This window comes from Gossypium hirsutum, chromosome D12, assembly GCF_007990345.1.
Source record: "Gossypium hirsutum isolate 1008001.06 chromosome D12, Gossypium_hirsutum_v2.1, whole genome shotgun sequence".
Taxonomy (NCBI): Eukaryota; Viridiplantae; Streptophyta; class Magnoliopsida; order Malvales; family Malvaceae; genus Gossypium; species Gossypium hirsutum.
Genome location: NC_053448.1, coordinates 57,479,369 through 57,497,394, shown reverse-complemented (window position 1 = coordinate 57,497,394; position 18,026 = coordinate 57,479,369). Strand labels below are relative to the sequence as shown.

The 18,026-nt window shown below is 37.0% G+C and overlaps 2 protein-coding genes across 29 annotated transcripts; one reads left to right on the top strand and one right to left on the bottom strand.

Moving 5' to 3' along the window:
* Nucleotides 1-96: 96 nt before the first annotated feature.
* LOC107946917 (O-fucosyltransferase 29) lies at nt 97-5,296 on the top strand. Its single transcript, XM_016881418.2, has 9 exons — nt 97-983; nt 1,082-1,172; nt 1,988-2,064; nt 2,348-2,436; nt 2,526-2,715; nt 3,002-3,183; nt 3,672-3,774; nt 3,897-4,225; nt 4,687-5,296. The coding sequence occupies exons 1-9, from the start codon at nt 732-734 to the stop codon at nt 5,000-5,002; spliced, it is 1,629 nt and encodes a 542-aa protein (XP_016736907.1). The 5' UTR covers nt 97-731; the 3' UTR covers nt 5,003-5,296.
* A 189-nt stretch (nt 5,297-5,485) lies between these two features.
* On the bottom strand, nt 5,486-17,240 carry LOC107946915 (uncharacterized). Of its 28 annotated transcripts, none has more exons than XM_041107382.1 (18): nt 16,995-17,206; nt 16,686-16,778; nt 14,092-15,788; nt 13,619-13,981; nt 13,262-13,420; nt 12,467-12,861; nt 11,952-12,276; nt 11,798-11,870; nt 11,582-11,634; nt 11,396-11,503; nt 9,534-11,311; nt 9,215-9,320; nt 8,665-8,839; nt 8,149-8,216; nt 7,914-8,029; nt 6,951-7,823; nt 6,048-6,141; nt 5,486-5,931 (listed from the first exon to the last, which is right to left on the bottom strand). In XM_041107382.1, exons 3-18 carry the CDS (start codon nt 15,776-15,778, stop codon nt 5,927-5,929), a joined length of 6,378 nt encoding a protein of 2,125 aa, XP_040963316.1. In that variant the 5' UTR covers nt 15,779-15,788; nt 16,686-16,778; nt 16,995-17,206; the 3' UTR covers nt 5,486-5,926. The 28 variants fall into 28 exon arrangements, with proteins under 28 accessions (XP_040963316.1, XP_040963315.1, XP_040963317.1 ...); XM_041107381.1 differs by having other exon boundaries at nt 11,952-12,279; nt 16,686-16,781; nt 16,995-17,203; XM_041107383.1 differs by having other exon boundaries at nt 16,713-16,794; nt 16,995-17,168.
* Between the last annotated feature and the right edge of the window lie 786 nt (nt 17,241-18,026).

The following is an 18,026-nucleotide window of genomic DNA, read 5'->3' as shown; positions in this document are numbered from 1 at the left end:
AAATGTCATTTTAATCATTCTAGAATAGTGAATTAAAATAATAAAAAAAACCCCACTTTTTATCACATAACTCAGAGAGAAGTGTCCTTTGTTTGTATTTTGTCGTCTTCGTTTATTGTCATCTTTTCAAATTTATTCACTTCAGACAGAGAATCTATGAATTTGAAGTTTTCCTACATTTTTAATTTAAATTCAGATAAATTTCTTGTCCACATGATAGCTCTTTGCTAAATCAATAATTAAATAAGGTTTCCCTTTTTTCCCACTTACTAAAATTCAAATTAAATACTTTATATCTTTAATTGTTCTTCAAATCTGCATTTCAGTAAACATTAATTAAAACTATATTATATTTTAGACAAAATCTTCAGTTTTCTTATTCTTTCTTTACTTCTACTTCATTTATTTTTCTTCTTCTTCTTCTTCTTCTTATTATTAATTTTTTTGGTCAAAATTTATTGTCCTATTAGTTCACAGTAACTTACGAGTTACAAATCTGCCGCGTTTGGAGAAAGAATTTTGAGAGCGTCGATCGAAAGAAAGGAAGCAAAACCCTACTTATTCTTCGAATTTAAACCTCCACATTGGCATTATTTACAGACATACCCCCTCATTCTCCTTTACTCTTTGATGATTGTGGTTGTTGGGGAGAGCGGGAGGAGGGATTTGCGGTGGAAATAAGTGATGAAGTTGAGGGCGGAGTCGTTGTTGCCGTTGTAGTAGTGTTCGTTATGGGCGGAGCGAAGGCGTGGATGTTTAGCGTGGTATCGCTAAACCTGAACGGCTCCGTTCTAAGCAACAAGCATGTGTGTTGGAGGTGGAGATCCTCTGCGGCGCAGCAGAGTAAGCCAATCTCATGGTCGCTCGTCTTTGGCTTGATGCTTTTCTCCTTAGGCATTGTTTCGCTCTTCACCGGACATGTGGTCTCTGATCTCGACTGGTATTCCCGGCGACTTGTGAAACAAAAACTCTATTTCAAATTGGTACAGTGAAAAGTAAAGAATAATTTCGCTTTCATTTATGTGTTTATTTATTATAATTGTTATTTATATTTTATGCTAATTTGATGCAAATGCTGCAGGATGGAAGTAATAAAGGACCGATTGATATATGGAAATCTGAAAATGGAAAAAGTTTCTATGGATGCAGCAAAAGAAGTCGTAAATTTCCTCGTACGTTAATTTTCATTTTATTTTTGGAACCTTTGGTTTCTCTAAATAAAAGCTGGACTGGATTAAGATTTAAGAAGCAAATTTCAATCATAACAGGAATGGTTACTTTCCTTAAATGTGTTTTATCTGAAATTATGTGCTTGCTTTTCAACATGTTAACTGATGCTAAGATTGTTGCTTTGGATGTTTATCTTAATTACTTGTAATGCAAAGTTCTTGGTTTTTGTTTTGGAAATTCAAAATTATGTGCATCTCTCTAAGTTTGTTATTGAGAGACAGTAGCTTTAAGTTTTTTTTGTGGCAGTCAGTAAATTGTTTGGTTCCGAGGTAAGAAAGAGCTAAGCAATCAATTAATTGTATGTTGTATCGAGGACATATCTAATTTCAACATTTTCGACTATTAATAGAAACACGAGGATGATAGTTTTGCATTTTGCAAGTCTAGGCACCTAAACAACAATGCAATCTACCTTGACTGCTTCTTGTGCTTAAATAGATTATGAGCTTTGAATTTGCCTATGTTTATGATGTGTTAGCTGATAATGTTGGTGCTTAACTTTGAAGAATAAAACTAATTCTTGATGATTTCTCCCCGGAGGGGAATCAGATGGAATTAATTCTTGTTGGGCAACTTTGTGATACTTATTTTCTTTGTAGCATAATTTTCTAGTAAAATGGTTCTAATACCTAATGTCTAGTATCATCTGTTTTTACCTCTTAGAAAGAATCTATTTGACACTGTTTTCATTTAAATTTTACCAAACCAGTCTCTTAAGTTCACTGGTTCATCATTTACATTGATATTTGATATCTAGATGCTGTACGTGAGCGATCATCAAATGGTTATTTGCTTATTGCTGCAAGTGGTGGACTGAATCAACAAAGAACAGGAGTAAGTGGAAATTTTTACACTTTATGCTTTATTTTTGGGTAAATATCCTAATGGAAGATATTTTTAACTCCTTCAATGGCATATCTAATTTATTTATGTGTGTCTACTTAGTATTGTTACTCCTGCATTATGTATTATTCAAACCAATACAATTTGAGTTGATTTTGAATAAATTGAGTTTTGGTGTGCCTCTGAGATTTAGGCATCATACTGAATTTATTATCCTCACTGACCTTGGATAGTACTATTTGTTTAGAATTCATAATTTGATTATGCCGCACAGATATCTGATGCTGTAGTTGTCGCACGGGTTCTAAATGCAACCTTAGTGGTACCTGAGTTAGATCATAATTCGTATTGGAAGGATAATAGGTAAGTTGAATCAGCCTATTAGAAGTTCAAATTAATATCCTATTCCTCTGTTCGATTGTTAAGGTTTTTTCCCTACCCCTGACATGCAGTGACTTTGTCAACATTTTTGATGTCAACTGGTTCATTTCTTACCTAGTAAAAGATGTTACCATTGTAAAAAAAGTTCCTGATAAATTCATGCGATCAATGGAGAAAAATCCTTACAGTATGCGTGTCCCAAGGAAATCCCCTCCAGAATATTATCTAGACCAAGTTCTGCCAATACTTAAACGAAGACGTGTAAGATCTCTTTCAAATACTCTTTTACTAATGCTATTTAGGTTGATTGTAGATATAATTTCCAGAATTGAACTTTCTGATCTTTCTTCATTCCCTCTCCCCCCCCCCCTTCTCTCTCTCCTGGTTGTGCTGTTCAAAGGCAGAGTTTTAACAATTTCCTTCACTTTTATGTTCTTTATCTTGGTAATTGAATCATATGTTGCTAGAATATTTGTATTATACATTTTCTAGGATATTATGGTTTTTGTGTGAAAGTGCAGCAATTAACTCTCTGAAAATTTTGTAGGTCCTTCAACTAACAAAGTTTGATTACAGACTGGCCAACAACATTGACGAAGAGCTACAAAAGTTGCGTTGCCGGGCTAATTTCCATGCTTTAAGATTTACAAAACCTATTCAAGAACTTGGACAGAAACTTGTATTGAGAATGCGTGAGATGGCAATACGTTTTATAGCAGTCCATTTGAGGTTTGTTCCTTATTCCAGATGGTTAGATTTGCATGTCAAGGGTTTTTAAAGCAGTAATATATTAGATCTGCATCCTGAAATAAGGTTTGTCAGTAATCCTTGGGGATGCATTTGCAATATAAAATGGCATACTTAGGAATTGGTATGACTAGACTTATTTTAAGTCCCTTCACTTTCAGGTGATGATCCGATTTGAAATTCTTTAAGCCAGATAAGCTAGTGACGTTATAGAATGCCTTTCCCTTAAGTGCCAATCCTTGGAATTTTGGAAAGGCATCTTAACTTCAGTTCGTTTATATGTATACATTTTGCTGTTATGTTTGACATCATATCCAATGACTAATTTCTGCATCAGCACTTCTGCATCTGAGTGCATGTGTATTCAATAACAGCACATTGGGTCATTTGCATAGAGAAACATCCTTAAGTATAATTTAAAATTCTAATACCTGTTTTCCTGATATTACTCAAACCTTATTTCATTACAGATTTGAACCTGATATGCTAGCATTTTCTGGTTGTTACTTTGGTGGAGGGGACAAGGAGAGATATGAACTTGCAGAAATACGAAAACGATGGGAAACATTACCTGTGAGATTCCATTTTTTATGGCTTCTCACCAGTTCTCTCTTTACTATACACCATAATAATTGTTTTCAGCAGTACCAACCAATTTATCTAGTAAAATTGCACTCATCTTCACATTTGTGCAGGATTTAGATGCTGATGGAGAGAGGAGTCGAGGTAAATGTCCACTCACTCCTCATGAAGTAGGATTGATGCTGCGGGCACTTGGTTTTGCAAATGACACGTACATTTATGTTGCATCTGGAGAAATATATGGTGGAGAAGAGACTCTGCGACCACTAAGAGATCTATTTCCAAACTTCTACACAAAAGAAAAGCTTGCCAATGAAGAGCTGAAACCTTTTCTTCCATTCTCTTCTCGCCTTGCTGCCATAGACTACATTGTTTGTGATGAAAGTGATGTTTTTGTCACCAATAATAATGGAAATATGGCAAGAATTCTAGCAGGTCGAAGGTGAGAAATCTTGTTATTTCTTGCATCATGCTTTTTTTTTTTCTTCTGGTAGAGTCCCAAGTGTTGTATATAACTGCTAACTTTTATGTTTATCTAGTAGTTTATCTGTTGAAGTAATTTAAAGATGTGAAATTTCGACCAGGTTCTAAAGACATCAACTATAAGCAAAATAATGCTCTTAACATGGTCCTGCATTGATTTGCAAACCTGTAATACAATGTGGGGCTTGTAATGTTAGATTTACCCCTTTGGTGGGCCCATGCTGAGAATATATATTGCATCAACTTTTATTAACATCAGTTGAATATTTGGTACCAAGCTGCTTACTCTGAGCTCCATAGGCGTGTATCTGTTTATTTCTCTGCATTTTACATCGTCCATTGTTTATTGCGTATTTAGCATGGGATTGATTCTCTTTGAACTTTCTTTAATTCTTCATGATTGCTTGTTTGGATTCAAAGGAGGTACATGGGGCACAAAAGGACTATAAGACCAAATGCCAAGAGATTAAGCTCTTTGTTTATGGAAAGGGATAAGATGGATTGGGACACCTTTGCCCGAAAGGTGAAGGCAGTTCAAAGAGGATACATGGGAGAGCCAGATGAGATGAGACCAGGACGTGGTGAATTTCATGAATATCCATATTCATGTATTTGCAAAAAGAACGGAGATCCTGAGTCGGAACAAGTAAGAGGAAATCAAGGATTAAAGAACAGAAGCAAGGAAGAAGAGCCAGTTTTAGGAGCCAAGGGGGATGAACAAGTGTTTCTAATCTGATTGCATCTCTGCCATCTTTTGTTAAGCAGGCACAAAATCTGACAGAACATGCCAGTTGATTTGAGCCAAAACCCGGTCAGGGAAGGTTTCTCTTGTTTCTTCTCTCTTTTACCGAGTAGACATGAGAAAAAGGAATTGAATCTTTGTACAGGTAAAGGTAATTTTAAGAAATTGCGACTATTCATAATATATTTGCTAGGTAGATAGGTATGCGATACTAGAGATTCTTCGGTTTGGACTATATTTAGTTCTTTTTCTTTTTATAATTAGACGGTATTCATTTCAAGCGTTCAATACTCAAGTTCATTTCCAATAGATTTGTCACAGCAGTGCTAAGATATATTTTCCGTACAAATGATTTGGAAGAAACCATTCCCCGGGTTTGAATGTCTGCAACACTTGCTCATGAGGACAAATACGACTTTCTTGAGTAATAAATAGATCTTACACATGTAAACTATCATGATAAATTAAAAAAAAAAAAGTTTGAAGCCTGATCTTTATTTGAATCCTTTTGGGTCAACAGAGGACTAGAAGAAACCCCAAGTAATCTAGGTCCGCGAAGAGAGCAAAGAAGGCTGAATAAGCAATGAGCAGTTAGATGCAACAAAATACATGGGTTGATATCACTTACGATGCTGCACTTCAAATATCAAACCCAACTACTTAAAGACGTTCCATATACAAAAGAGCATGGCCTAGACAGATCAGATTATAATAATTCTAAATAAAACTAAAGAACACTAAACATATATATGTATATATCTACCGCTACATCAAAAATACAAAGAACCAAATTTTCGTTCCTAGCTTTCTCCTCTATCATCTGATAATTTACACAAAGCTACACTGGTGTATTTTGGTCATCCCTATTCGCTGAATTTCTTTTAAGACTGGATTCCGCTAGTTGCAGGAGGGCACCTCTCAACCTGTTATTTTCCAGACAGTTACAATTGCATGAATCATCGTACGTTTCATAACAAAGAAGGCTCAAAGGACAGCAATGTTGATTTGAGAATAGAGAGAGATGAAATTTAAGTTTCACCTCTCATACTTCTGCTTTGACTTTTGTGACTTTTGTCGAATGAAACCGAAGGAATTTTCGAGATGGCCAACGAGCTTTGTAGCCCTTCCAAAAGCTGTGGGAAACAAACAAGATCCATAACCAGATCAGTACAAATTGTAAATGCAGGAAAATAAATGTGGTTAGTGATTATAACAGATTTTCCTTCTTCCTGATAACATATATATTATCGACATCACTGAACTTAGACAAGTGAGCAGAAGACAGACAAAGAATTCTTAGGGTTAAGTGACATCATACAGGGAAGCAACATATCCTAGTTTAGTATGCACAACTATTCTTCTTAAAGAAGCAAAAACAGCAAAAGTAAAACTCTATAAATTCCCATTTTCATTCAACAAAACATTCTATGTGATACCCAGTAACAATTTTATATTTTAGACACATATCTGTCTAACCAAAAATGTTAATGTCATATCTCAATGTTGATTTCCTAGATTATGATAGAAAAATAGAAATATGGAAAAGATGCTGCTTGAAATCTCTACACCCCAATACCAGTAGATAGGATAAGAATTCAACAAATTTGCAAAACACACTGTCAAATTCATTTCCCTACAGGGGAAATGTTGTTTCTATATTCCAAGCAAACATCTACTTCTCAACTTGTTCCCTAAAGAGTCTAAAACCCGGAATCTAATCTTACACATAAATTGTCAACCGTTTGCAAGCAAGGAATTTTTCAAAGCACAACTCAAAGCTCACAGGGGTACATGATGTACAAGAAAAGAAATTTTCAATTCATTTTCCACAAAAAAGAAAAGAGCAGTATACTTAGCATATGAAATAAATTTAGATCTAGAAATTTTGATTCTGCAGTATAATGACAGCTTATGAAATGAATGATCAAATCTATTAACTTACTCTTGATGTTGGCTGAATCCTGCGATTAGATCTACGAGGTTCAACACCTTCAGAACTTGTTTTTGTTGTATCATCATTGAAAACATTTTCCTCGATTTTTGCCAACTTCCCACCAGATGGTGCGAACTTCCCCTTATTAATCCTTTCAGATTTAGCATTTGAAGCAGGAGTTTTCTTGAGGGATGCATCTGATGAGACAGCCACAGAAGAAAATAAGACCGGGCCCTCTGCTGCTCCATCAGAAGATGAAAATGATCTGAACTCCATCAAGTTTGGCTTTCCTGATACATTCTCAGCATGGCTTGCAGAATCCTCCAATTTTGACACATCTGAGGCCACAACACTATCAGGTTCAGAAATCATAGTGTTTGGTAAGTAGTTTTTCTGAGGAATACTTCTACTAGAAACACTAGGCAATTTTCCAGACTTGAGAATCTTGGGCTTGGATACAGCCATTAGTTTTGGTTCAATTTTATTTTTCGTTCCACGGGGTTCAGATCCTTGAGGCATTAAATATTTTGTAAACTTGGCTGAATCACTAGTTTCATGAGTCTTGCTACTCTGATCTGCAACATAATGTTTACTTACTTCCATAAACTTTTGCTTCTTTCCAGGCTTAGGAACACCAAAAACCACTCCTGATCCTTTCTTCTTTAAACCAGTACGTATCATTCTCAGTGAGTCAGGTTTACTCTCATCTCTGGTACTTTTACCAATATTAAATATTTCTTTGTTTGCAGATAAATCCAGCAATTTCGTGTCATCAGGTTTCCCAGATTCCTTAATGTCAACATTTTTTGAAAGCTTATCTTTCCCTTTGGCCTCAACCACAGGACTGCCTAACCTTTGCCGCTTTTCCTGTGGGGTATCACCCTGAAAAATAGATCAATGACTTAGCACCAAGAAGCAATCAAAGTATAATGAGAGAAGCATCAATCACAAGTATAAGCTAGCATATCACACCTCACGGGAAGACTCATTATTATCAACAGAGCTGGACCATTCAACCCAACTACCTTTCTTCCACATCAGAGAAGAACGAAGAAGCCATGCTTTGACACCAGATGTTTCTCCTTGAGCTGCAATAAAAACAATAAAATAAAGTTTTATTATTCTCAGAACAGAGGCTGTATAGACTTTACTACTGAGCAGATTACAATCCAGGTCGTTAATAACTGTTCTACTTGGTCATGCATACCAGGAAAATGGACAGTAAATGAAGTTTCATCTTTCTTGCTCTTCTCAATGACAACTCCCTCCCACCAGCTGAAAGCCAAATAAATGAACATAATAATTTCAAACATCAGTTCATTCCTTGATAATTAAAATTGAAACAACTTGATAGAATTGAAACTCTCCTTCCCTCTAGCACAAGGAAATACATGATTGATGGGAAATAAATAGCATTTGATTCACAAAGGTAGTCCAAAGCCATCCAGAAAAACAGGGCATAAAAATGCACTCTCGCATAAATCAGTTTGTTCAAACATCAAAAGGTGAATAACTTGTCAGATTACAAAATGACAAATCTTAGGGTTGCACATAAAGGTCTAAATGGATATCCTAAAGGTTGGCTAGGAATAGACAAATTATCCAACATTCTACTTCCTCATATATATTTTATAATGTCCCCATAATCTTCAACAGTACCATTTCTGTCCAATGGACTGGAAGAAATAGGTAAAAGAAGATATAAAAAACAATGCATGCATACCTATTTTGCATCCATGCATCAACCCTATCTCCAACAGACCAATTATAATCCGCCATGGCTGCCCTGCGTCTCTTCCTTGTTCCTTCAAATGACATAGCTGTACTAGGACGAGCACAGCGTATCCTAGGTGCCCTATCACCTTCAACTTCCACCCATTCCTTTAGCCTATCACCATCTGTAAGACAAGCAGTCAAAAAGGTTTGTTAAGATAACTATTATTGATGTTTGCGCATATTGCAAGACGTCGAAACTGTTTTTCCATAAGAAACTTGAAAGTTTCTACGAAGGAAAGTCCATAAGAAATATACCCTCACTCTGGTGCATTTAATCATGTTTTCAATCCCCCCCCCCTCCCAAACAGATGCACACATCATACAGGCAAATTTGTGATTCAGCCTAGAGATCCCCAAAGAGAAAGTAAAATTGCACACACATCAACAAGGAATTACATAAAAATTAAGGACAAGAATTCCAACAGATCTGCTTTCATAGTTATCATAACTCAGTTGATTCAGCTAAAACATAAGTTACAGTTGTTGTGGTAGCTCACCCTCTTGTCGAAGTTCATTGTAACACACATAAGCTTTGCCATTGTTCAAGTTCAGTATATCTGCCAGGAACCATGCTACTCTTGACCCACCTCCATCTCTCAATACCTGGGCATGAGATAGTAAAATTGAAAACAAATCAAATACAATATAAGCTCAATAATATGTGTATATATAACTAGCACATTTCCATCTGGTAACTAGGACAAATGAAAGCAATTTTTTCAAACTCAGTACTACATTGTCAAATTTCCATCAAATATAAGTGTGTTTCAACTAAAGATCAAAACCTCAAGTAATATTTCAATCAAAGTCACAGACCTCAACATGCGAGCCTTCCCTTATATTATTATCTTTTGAAGTTTCCCCTGCTTTTTCACGGTCAGTCTGAGTGATCATCAAAGGTGATTCAAAACCAATCTCAGATTCAGAAGCAACTCCTTTAGTTTTGGCAACATCTGAAGCTTTGCGCCTCTTTTGTCCTTTTTTATCTTTTTCACTTGTTGCAACAGGAGCCAAACCGCCATCTGTCAATCTAGAACGATCTTCCATAGACACTCTGGTCATCTCTCTATGAGTAGGTGACTTTCTGTGGTTATCCTGCTTTTCCCTCTTGTCCACAGGAACCTCTTTTAGATGCCCAACAGATGAACCAGGAGCTTCCATGCTACCACCTATGTTTATCTGCTCTCTAATAGCACCATCTGGCTCAGGGGATGCTTGGGGTACTTTCCAATATGCCTCTGGACCTGCTTCTACCAATTCAGCCAATGAGAAAGGTTCACCCATTGCAACAATCTTCCCAGCTTGTGACACAGCTTCAGCTGCCAGCTCCGCAGCTTTAACAATGGCATCCATGTTTTCAGCTTGCTTTGCGGCAGCTGAAGCTGCTTCTACCCTCCTTCTAGCAACTTCCCTGGCAACAACAATGACAGAATTCGAACTAGCAGCAGCATCCTCAGCCCTTAAGATGGATGCAGGAGTAGCCTCGCTCAACCTCTTCCCACTATCAGATATTGCATTATTGGGAGTGGAATTTCTGTAGCCACTTGAAACCAATGCTTCATCAGCCATCAATTTTGATTGTAAGGCAGCATTTGAGGCGACATTGGCAGCCGCAGCCGCAGCCTTTGCAACAGCAGCAGCTGCTGCTATTGCAACAGCTGCGGAAGTCAATTTAGTTTCAACATCTGGTGCCAACCCTGAATTTTTGTGCTTGTCCAACTGCCTCCATATTTCTTCACTGTGACTAACAGCAGCAGCAGCAAGAGCAGCAGCATCCTCTGCATGCTTCTGAGCATTTTTGTGTTTACTAAGAGTCTCTTCAGAGAGACTAGCCCTCTGATCTGATTCTTGGTCACCCTTTTTGAGATGATTACCAGAGACAGATGTTATGAATTTATCAGTGGACTTAGATATATTGGTAGCAGGAATGGTAATTGCAGCAGGTTTAGAGGCCTGACTAACCACAACAGTAGCCAATGGGGACTCTGATTGAAAATGAGGTATACTCTGCCCAGGCTCCTCAGAAACTGTAGACTTTTTCCGTTTTCTAGGCTTTGGATCAGCAGAATGCTGACCAGGTGTTAATGTTGCCTTTTTTGTGTCAAGCAGTGGAGTCCCTGCAAAAATATTGGCAGGACTTCCACTCTGGACCACAGGAACTGCAGAAACCTGTTTCATGCTAGAAGAATGAGGCACAGATGCTATTGCAGGATTTGAATTAACTGCTTCTGTGATCGGGCGCACAGGAAAACAAGCATTGCCATCAAATGCAGAAGTCTGTGGAGTCCAGGGGCCACGAAAAGGGGATTGGGACATCCAAGAAGAATTGTGTCCGATTAAATTCCTTGTAGCTGGAGGATGTAATGGAGAAATTGCTAGCTGATAATCCATAACTGCACCTCTTGGAAAGCCAGTAGGTTGAAGGGCGTCACCAGAAGGTGTACGAATACTCCATAGTGGTGATGAAAGGGGTATCATTGGGTTTACAATTGATGTTGTTGGAGTACCCTTGCCGGTAGAACGAATAGCAGGTGAGGATGTAACCTTACTCTGAAGTGTATTTTGTTTGATCGATTGATCAGAAGTTTTAGCACCTGAGCATCTCAACCAAGGCACAAAATTAATAGATAACAGAATCAGAAGAAACTATTTCAACAACTTAAGACCAGCAAAGATACCTATATGAGACTGCAACGGAGTTTCAGGGCTAACAAGAAGCGATTTTTTACCATGTACCCTCTCAGTACCTGCTCGCCAAGCATTCTCCCAAATGGTTCTTCCACCATCTGCAGACAGCCCAAAATAGTGAACATATCCGTATAAAAAGTCTCAAAGATAACATATTTAGAGATAAGAAACCTAACCAGGTCCTCCAAATGCCGATATCATATATGCCTCATCAGGTACTGTTCCTTGTCTGCAGCAACATTGTTCAAAACATTTAGATAGATGTGCTCAAATGATCAAACGTACTAAATGAAAATGCAATACCAGAAACAACTGGAGTTGACAAGAATACCAAAGCACATGTACAAAAATCTTAATACATGCCAAGACAAAATGAGAGTTACAAGTCTTACATCAAAGCTCCATATACAAAAATCTGAGCGCGCAACTGAACTTGCTGCAAATCTGTAAAAGGCTGTTGAAAAACTGCAGATGAAGAAGCTGATGTGTTCAAGTCTGGCAGACTAGATACTGAAGTAGAAAGAACACCAAATGGTTTCATATTACCGCCTTCTATATGTCCATAGTGCTGCATCTCATTGGATTGCACAAGTTGACCAGTTCCAGCTGAACTGAGTGACACATTACTTGTTCTATCACTTCTTTCTGAGTCCCTTGCAGGGGTTCTCTCTTTTGCAGCATTTCCCTTTTTAGCAGCTTCCTTACTTGCACTCTTACCACCTGTTCGTCTTGTTTTACGCTCAGAAGTCCCTTTGGAGCCACCACGCACATTCTCCCTTTTAGGTGCCTGAAGATTTGCACAACTTGTCTCTCGAGCAGCCTTGGCCCCCGCTTTGCTTAAGCCAGAGGTTGATGGAGTTCCTTCCATGGCCTTCTTGTATGAGACAAAGAGTGAGAGAGCAAGTGCATGAGGGACAGAGCATAACCAGAATGAAAAACAAAAATTAGAATCATACTTCTTAAAATTCTTCAGCTAGAAGACAAGAAGCAGGACAATATTAGAGCACAAAATGGACTTTCTAACATAACCATATGCATCACTTTGGAAAACGAAACTTTACCGGGGATATTTTATCTTGTTGCATGGTCGCAAAAGGTTTCCAATTCTTTCCAGATTCTTGTTCAGACACACCTAACAATGGAGGTACCTCAAAGGTGAAACTTTTGTCTCCTGGAGTAGCATCATTTCCTTCTGTATCCTGAGAAATTGACTTCTCTTTGTTCGCTTCCTCGTTAGTAACACCAGATGCTACAGCACTCTGATCTTTGGATCTTTTCACACCACTTTCAATTTTACCTTGTGACTGCTCAGAAGTTCTAATGACAATTGGAGAGCCACAGGAAGGATTGTCAAGATCAGCACTGCTACTTCCACTTTCCATCATGTGAAACTTAGTTTGAGATTCAGATGAAGGCGCAGAAGCAAAGGAAGTATTAAAAGCCTTTGCAGGATCAACTGCAAAATCAAAATAACCCATGAGAATGATAACATGAAAATTGTGGGAGGAAAACCGAAAAAACGGATGAAATGGTCTCAAATGAAAACAGTCGCATGAAAGAGGCTAAGCATGCAATTTATTCATGGACTTTACATCTCTAAAAACAATAAAAATATGAGTTACCATTCAACATGACAAAATACAGAAGTTAAAAACAAAGAAAGATCCATCTCAAGAACCCAAAGGAGAGGTGGGAGGGATAGAAAAGAAAGAAGAAAACAAACTTTTTACCAACACAAAAAATGAACAATCTAAGGGAAAAAGACGGGGGACAACAGTAAAGGATGGGTTCCACCATGAAAGGCATAAAATATTAAATTTTAATCACTTCAAGAAAAAGCTGATAAAGAAACTCACCATCAACCTGATACACAGCAACACGACCACTGATCTCTTCAGAAACCAATTTGGAATCATTATCTTTATGGTGATTTTGGTCAGTATTATGAGAGGCTTCCATTGAAGTTGAAGGCACTGAACTCATCAAGGTCTTGTTCAGCTGAGTTGAAGCACCACCTGACAGCGCCATAATAACAAGATAAGGAAAACAGTGAAACAGGCATTTAAATGAATGCACTGGCTATGGAAGACTACCAAATAGAAGTACCAAAAGCACCCTAAAGGATTGATGTATAAGAAATAACTAATAAGAATTTAAGTTGAGATAATAACTAGCTAACCGTAAACCAAGATATACTATGAATTATAGGTCACCTGCAGAATCTGTAGAAACCTTAGAGATAACTAGAGCTTTGTCACCATCAGTCTTCCTCACTGTTGAATCAGAGACAATAGATGATGAATGCATATCCTTTCCAACCTCCAATGTGACTCCGCAAAGTGTTTGGTCTCCATTTTCGCCTTCAAGTGTAGTGGTATTCTTCATTAACAATGACTGATCAACTATCTTGCATGAGAACTGTTCACCAGTCTCACAAGAAGCACCTTTTTCGGTTGTCATTCCAGAAGTCTTTACGACTGAGAAACTTGCTTCTGAAGATGGCACCTGAACCTCTTTCTTATCCAAAACAGTATTGGCTGGCATGCCCTTATCAGAAGGCAAAAGAACACAATCCACTGTACCAAGGAACACTAAGTTAGCATATGATACAGGATGCATGAATGAAGGCATAAAGGAGGAAAGAAAAAGCTCAATTATTACACTTCTTGCTTCAGTATATACATACCCAACATACTGCTGACAGGAACATCAGGTTGTAGATTTGAAGCTAACTCATTTACCCTGCCACCTGCACCGAATGATGAGGAATCAACTCCCTTTGTTACAAGTGGGGATCTATCATCAAAGCAATCTGCACTACTACAATCAGAAGGCAAATTGGTGTTCTGCTTTGAAGTAACTGAAACACTTCTATCACATTTATGATCATCAATATGTTCAGTGACGATGTACTTTTCACATACTTTCGTGGGTCCAGCAACCAAAGTATCATGAGAATCTTCACCTTCATCCTTAGAACCTTTACCATCTTCTGCTAACAACAAAGATTTCTCAGACTTGCTGCTCGAGATTTTTTTATCTGGGTGGTAATCACTTTCTAACAAATCCTTCTTCTCAATAGCATCAGATGCTAGCTTCATCGTTGAATTCACCTTTGACTCTAGACTCATACAAATTATAGTATCAGTATCGCTAACCTCATTTTCATGCTCCATAAGGGTAATATCACTAACAATGGGCATTGATGATGTGTCATGTAGCTTTCCTTCTGACAAGACAATGTCTTCAGACTTGCTGGTCTGCAGAAGAATTTCTACACCCGCACGCTTGCTGCATTCTTCCACCATATGTAGGTCAGAATTCCCTTCCAATATTCTACCAGAAGGCTCACTCATGTTAGCAGTGCTGTTTCCAGTAGCATGTTCTTCTTCCCTAGATTGCATGTCCGAGGCTGAATGTTTCTGCACGTGCGAGGTAACACATGCAACTGTATCATCAACCAAGTTCTTACCACCGATGTGAAGTTCTGGACTTAAACCAACATTTTCCCTCTCTAAACTGTCCACATTTTTATCAATGATATCATTTTTCAAATGTGTGGAATCTTCATCATCTATCAAAACACTAGTCATACATGTGCTTTGCACAGAAGGGATTATGGTATTAACTTCTGACCCAGAAGCAAATTTATCTTCCTGTCCACTGTCATCCAAAGACTGATCAACCGAAGCTTCCACTAGATTTTCATTAACAACAATATGTTTACTATCTTTAGACTCATCTCTCTCAGTTGCAGGTATGTCAGTATTTTTACTATTTGGATCTTCTAATGCCCCATGAACAGATGGATCACCCTCATGGGTTTGAGAAGCATCTTTAACCAACTGATTATCTACACATTTCCCTGGAATCTCACCTGTATGCAGGGCAGGTTGTATGTCATCCCCAACTTTAGAAAGGCTACTATATCTGTGTTTCAAACTAGGGTCCATCGGCTTTATCATGCAACCCAGCTCATCACAGGCATCTGAATCCTTACTAATAGTTTGACCAAGAGTAGTTTCGTCCTGCCCTACAGACTTTAATAGCATTTCAACTGATTCTGAGGATGCCACCTCAGACCAGACATTGGTGCGCCTAGAAATCAAACAGGGTTCTGCTGCACTAGAACTAAATGCAATCCCTGTACTCCCCCGTGAAAATTCTTCAATCCACTGATTATCTTCACTACTTTCAATGCCGAGAAAAACTTCAGTTTCAACTAAACTATCAAATCTTAGATGCCCACGAAGATTGTCATCAAAATCAAATCTTGGGAGATCATATGACCGTAAAACAGGAGGAAATTTATTGTTTCCTTCACCAGCTAAATGAAGATTCTGGCTTTGGGAATCATTGTCATCATAATCCATGAGTGTATCCCTACAATAGAAAAGGTTTAGAAGAAAACAAACTGATGAATCAGATAAAGAGATCAGATCTCTGAGTTTAAAGAGTATCCTGCCACAGTATGAATTGCATGGAAAGCTTAAACTTTACAGCATTTCTCCAAACAGAACAATCCACATTACCCATCTAAATACCTCCAGCAGAGTTGATTGCTAATTTACAGAAAAAAGAAGTAAAACTGTTCACATTGCATAGGCCAACCTCATCAAAGAAGACAACTAGAGTAAATATGCCACTTGAAATCCAAAATGCATAAATGGTGATTATGAGTTCTTTTCACCAGTTTACACTTCCTGTACATGCTTGTCATGTATCCAACATAAGGAAATAAACACTACATTATCAGGTTAACAGATTTAGTTAAACTGAAACATAGCAAGTGAAAGCCATCTGTGGAGTTTTCAAACCTACTGCAGTGTACAAGTTAATAATCCTTAATAAGAAAAATAAACATGTATTTTCCATCCTGAACTATCAGTAGGTTGACTTAGATATCAATACAAGTATACCATGAATTAATTTCAAACAAAGTTCTAGTTCAAACCATTAACTAGTCAACTACAATTTGAATTAAACAAAACCTCCAGCGCAATCACATTAACTATTAGCAAATTATTACTAAAAGAATAGAAACTAGCAAAATAATTGACTGAGCTACGGTCAAACTTAAAACTTAATAAAAGAAGTCGGCTCCAATATATTTACGCACAAAACCACAAAAAAATTAATTATAACCTTTGAATAACACTATACCTCACCACTTCAAGAAGATAGATAACTGTTTCCAAGCTCTTTAATTACACTAGAAAAACGAAAACCCTAAAATAGAATTTGCTTACAAAAAAACCAAGTAGGAATGTGAACAGTTACCAGAGCAAGTAAGTCTAGAGACGCTACCTCCCTCCATTCGGTGGCAAAATCCCTGGCCGCTTGATCTCAACTCCTCCCTAATCGTACGGTCATCTACTGCACCACAAAACTCCAATTCAAAACAATACCACTTTAACCACACCATATCAACAAAAACGGCAGCAAAAAACAAGGAATCAAACTAAGACAAACAGAAAACAAATAATAGAAGATAAAAGAAAATGAACTAGAGAAAATTTTGGTAGAATAAAAACCTAAACTAATGGAGGAGTAAATGAATAGAAGAATTAACTAGTAACCGCGCCTCACCGGTTGAATTCTCCAGCCGGTTGAGTTAGGGTTCCGATGAATCGAAGCAAAACAAAATAGTCACTGAAAGAGAACGAGAGAAAGAGAGGAGAGATTTTTCCGCTATGAGAAAATGATAGAGAAACGATTAAGCGACACTACTGATGCTTTTGAAAAATGAAAAAAAAATTGGGGTTCAGTGAACTCTAAAAATGGCGAACATCAAATGGCAGTCAATATTACGAATATGACACATGGTTTATTATCATTCGTTGGATAAAGATAATAATAATGTTAATTATACCGTTGTGATTCGTTTCTTTTGCCACAGCTGAGTTCGTTGCCGTTCGATTTACGCTATAAGAATGAAAATAGACGGTGACGATGGAAAGTGTGACTTGTAAAATATGACTGGATGTTAACTTTTCCTTCCTTCGTCTGGTTAAAGGTTTGGAAAATCCAAAGTAACCTCTAAATGTGAACACGCCCGGGAACTTGTAATAATTTTGTTTATATTCTTTTTCTTAAGATAATTTTGTGTACGTTTAATTTTTAGGGCGGAGAAAAAAAAATAGAGAAACTGAAAACAAGTTCATGATATTGTTTGGATAAAATAGAGAAATTGTTTAATTGCGGAGTTTAGACTGTTTTTTGAATTCAAGTTATAAATTTGCTATTATTCTAATTGAATTTTGTTTTATACAATTTATAATTAATTTTATTTTTTTAATGATTTAAGAACAAATATTTTATATAAATATTAAATATAAAATATTTATTTTTCAAAAATATCATATAAAACCTTTTTTTTTCTAATATCGAGCGAACAAATACAAAACAAAGAGTAAAATTAATCTGAAGTAAACAGGTTTACTCCATACATTCTTCAATATTGATCAATTTTGATATCATTTGATTCAGTTACGTCAATTCACTAATAAATGTACATAAAAAAATTAAATTACAAAATAAATAATCTATACTATTATTTAAGTTCTTAACTAAGTTTGTGTCACCCTCAATCGGGTCACTAATTCGGTTAGAAAAATTATG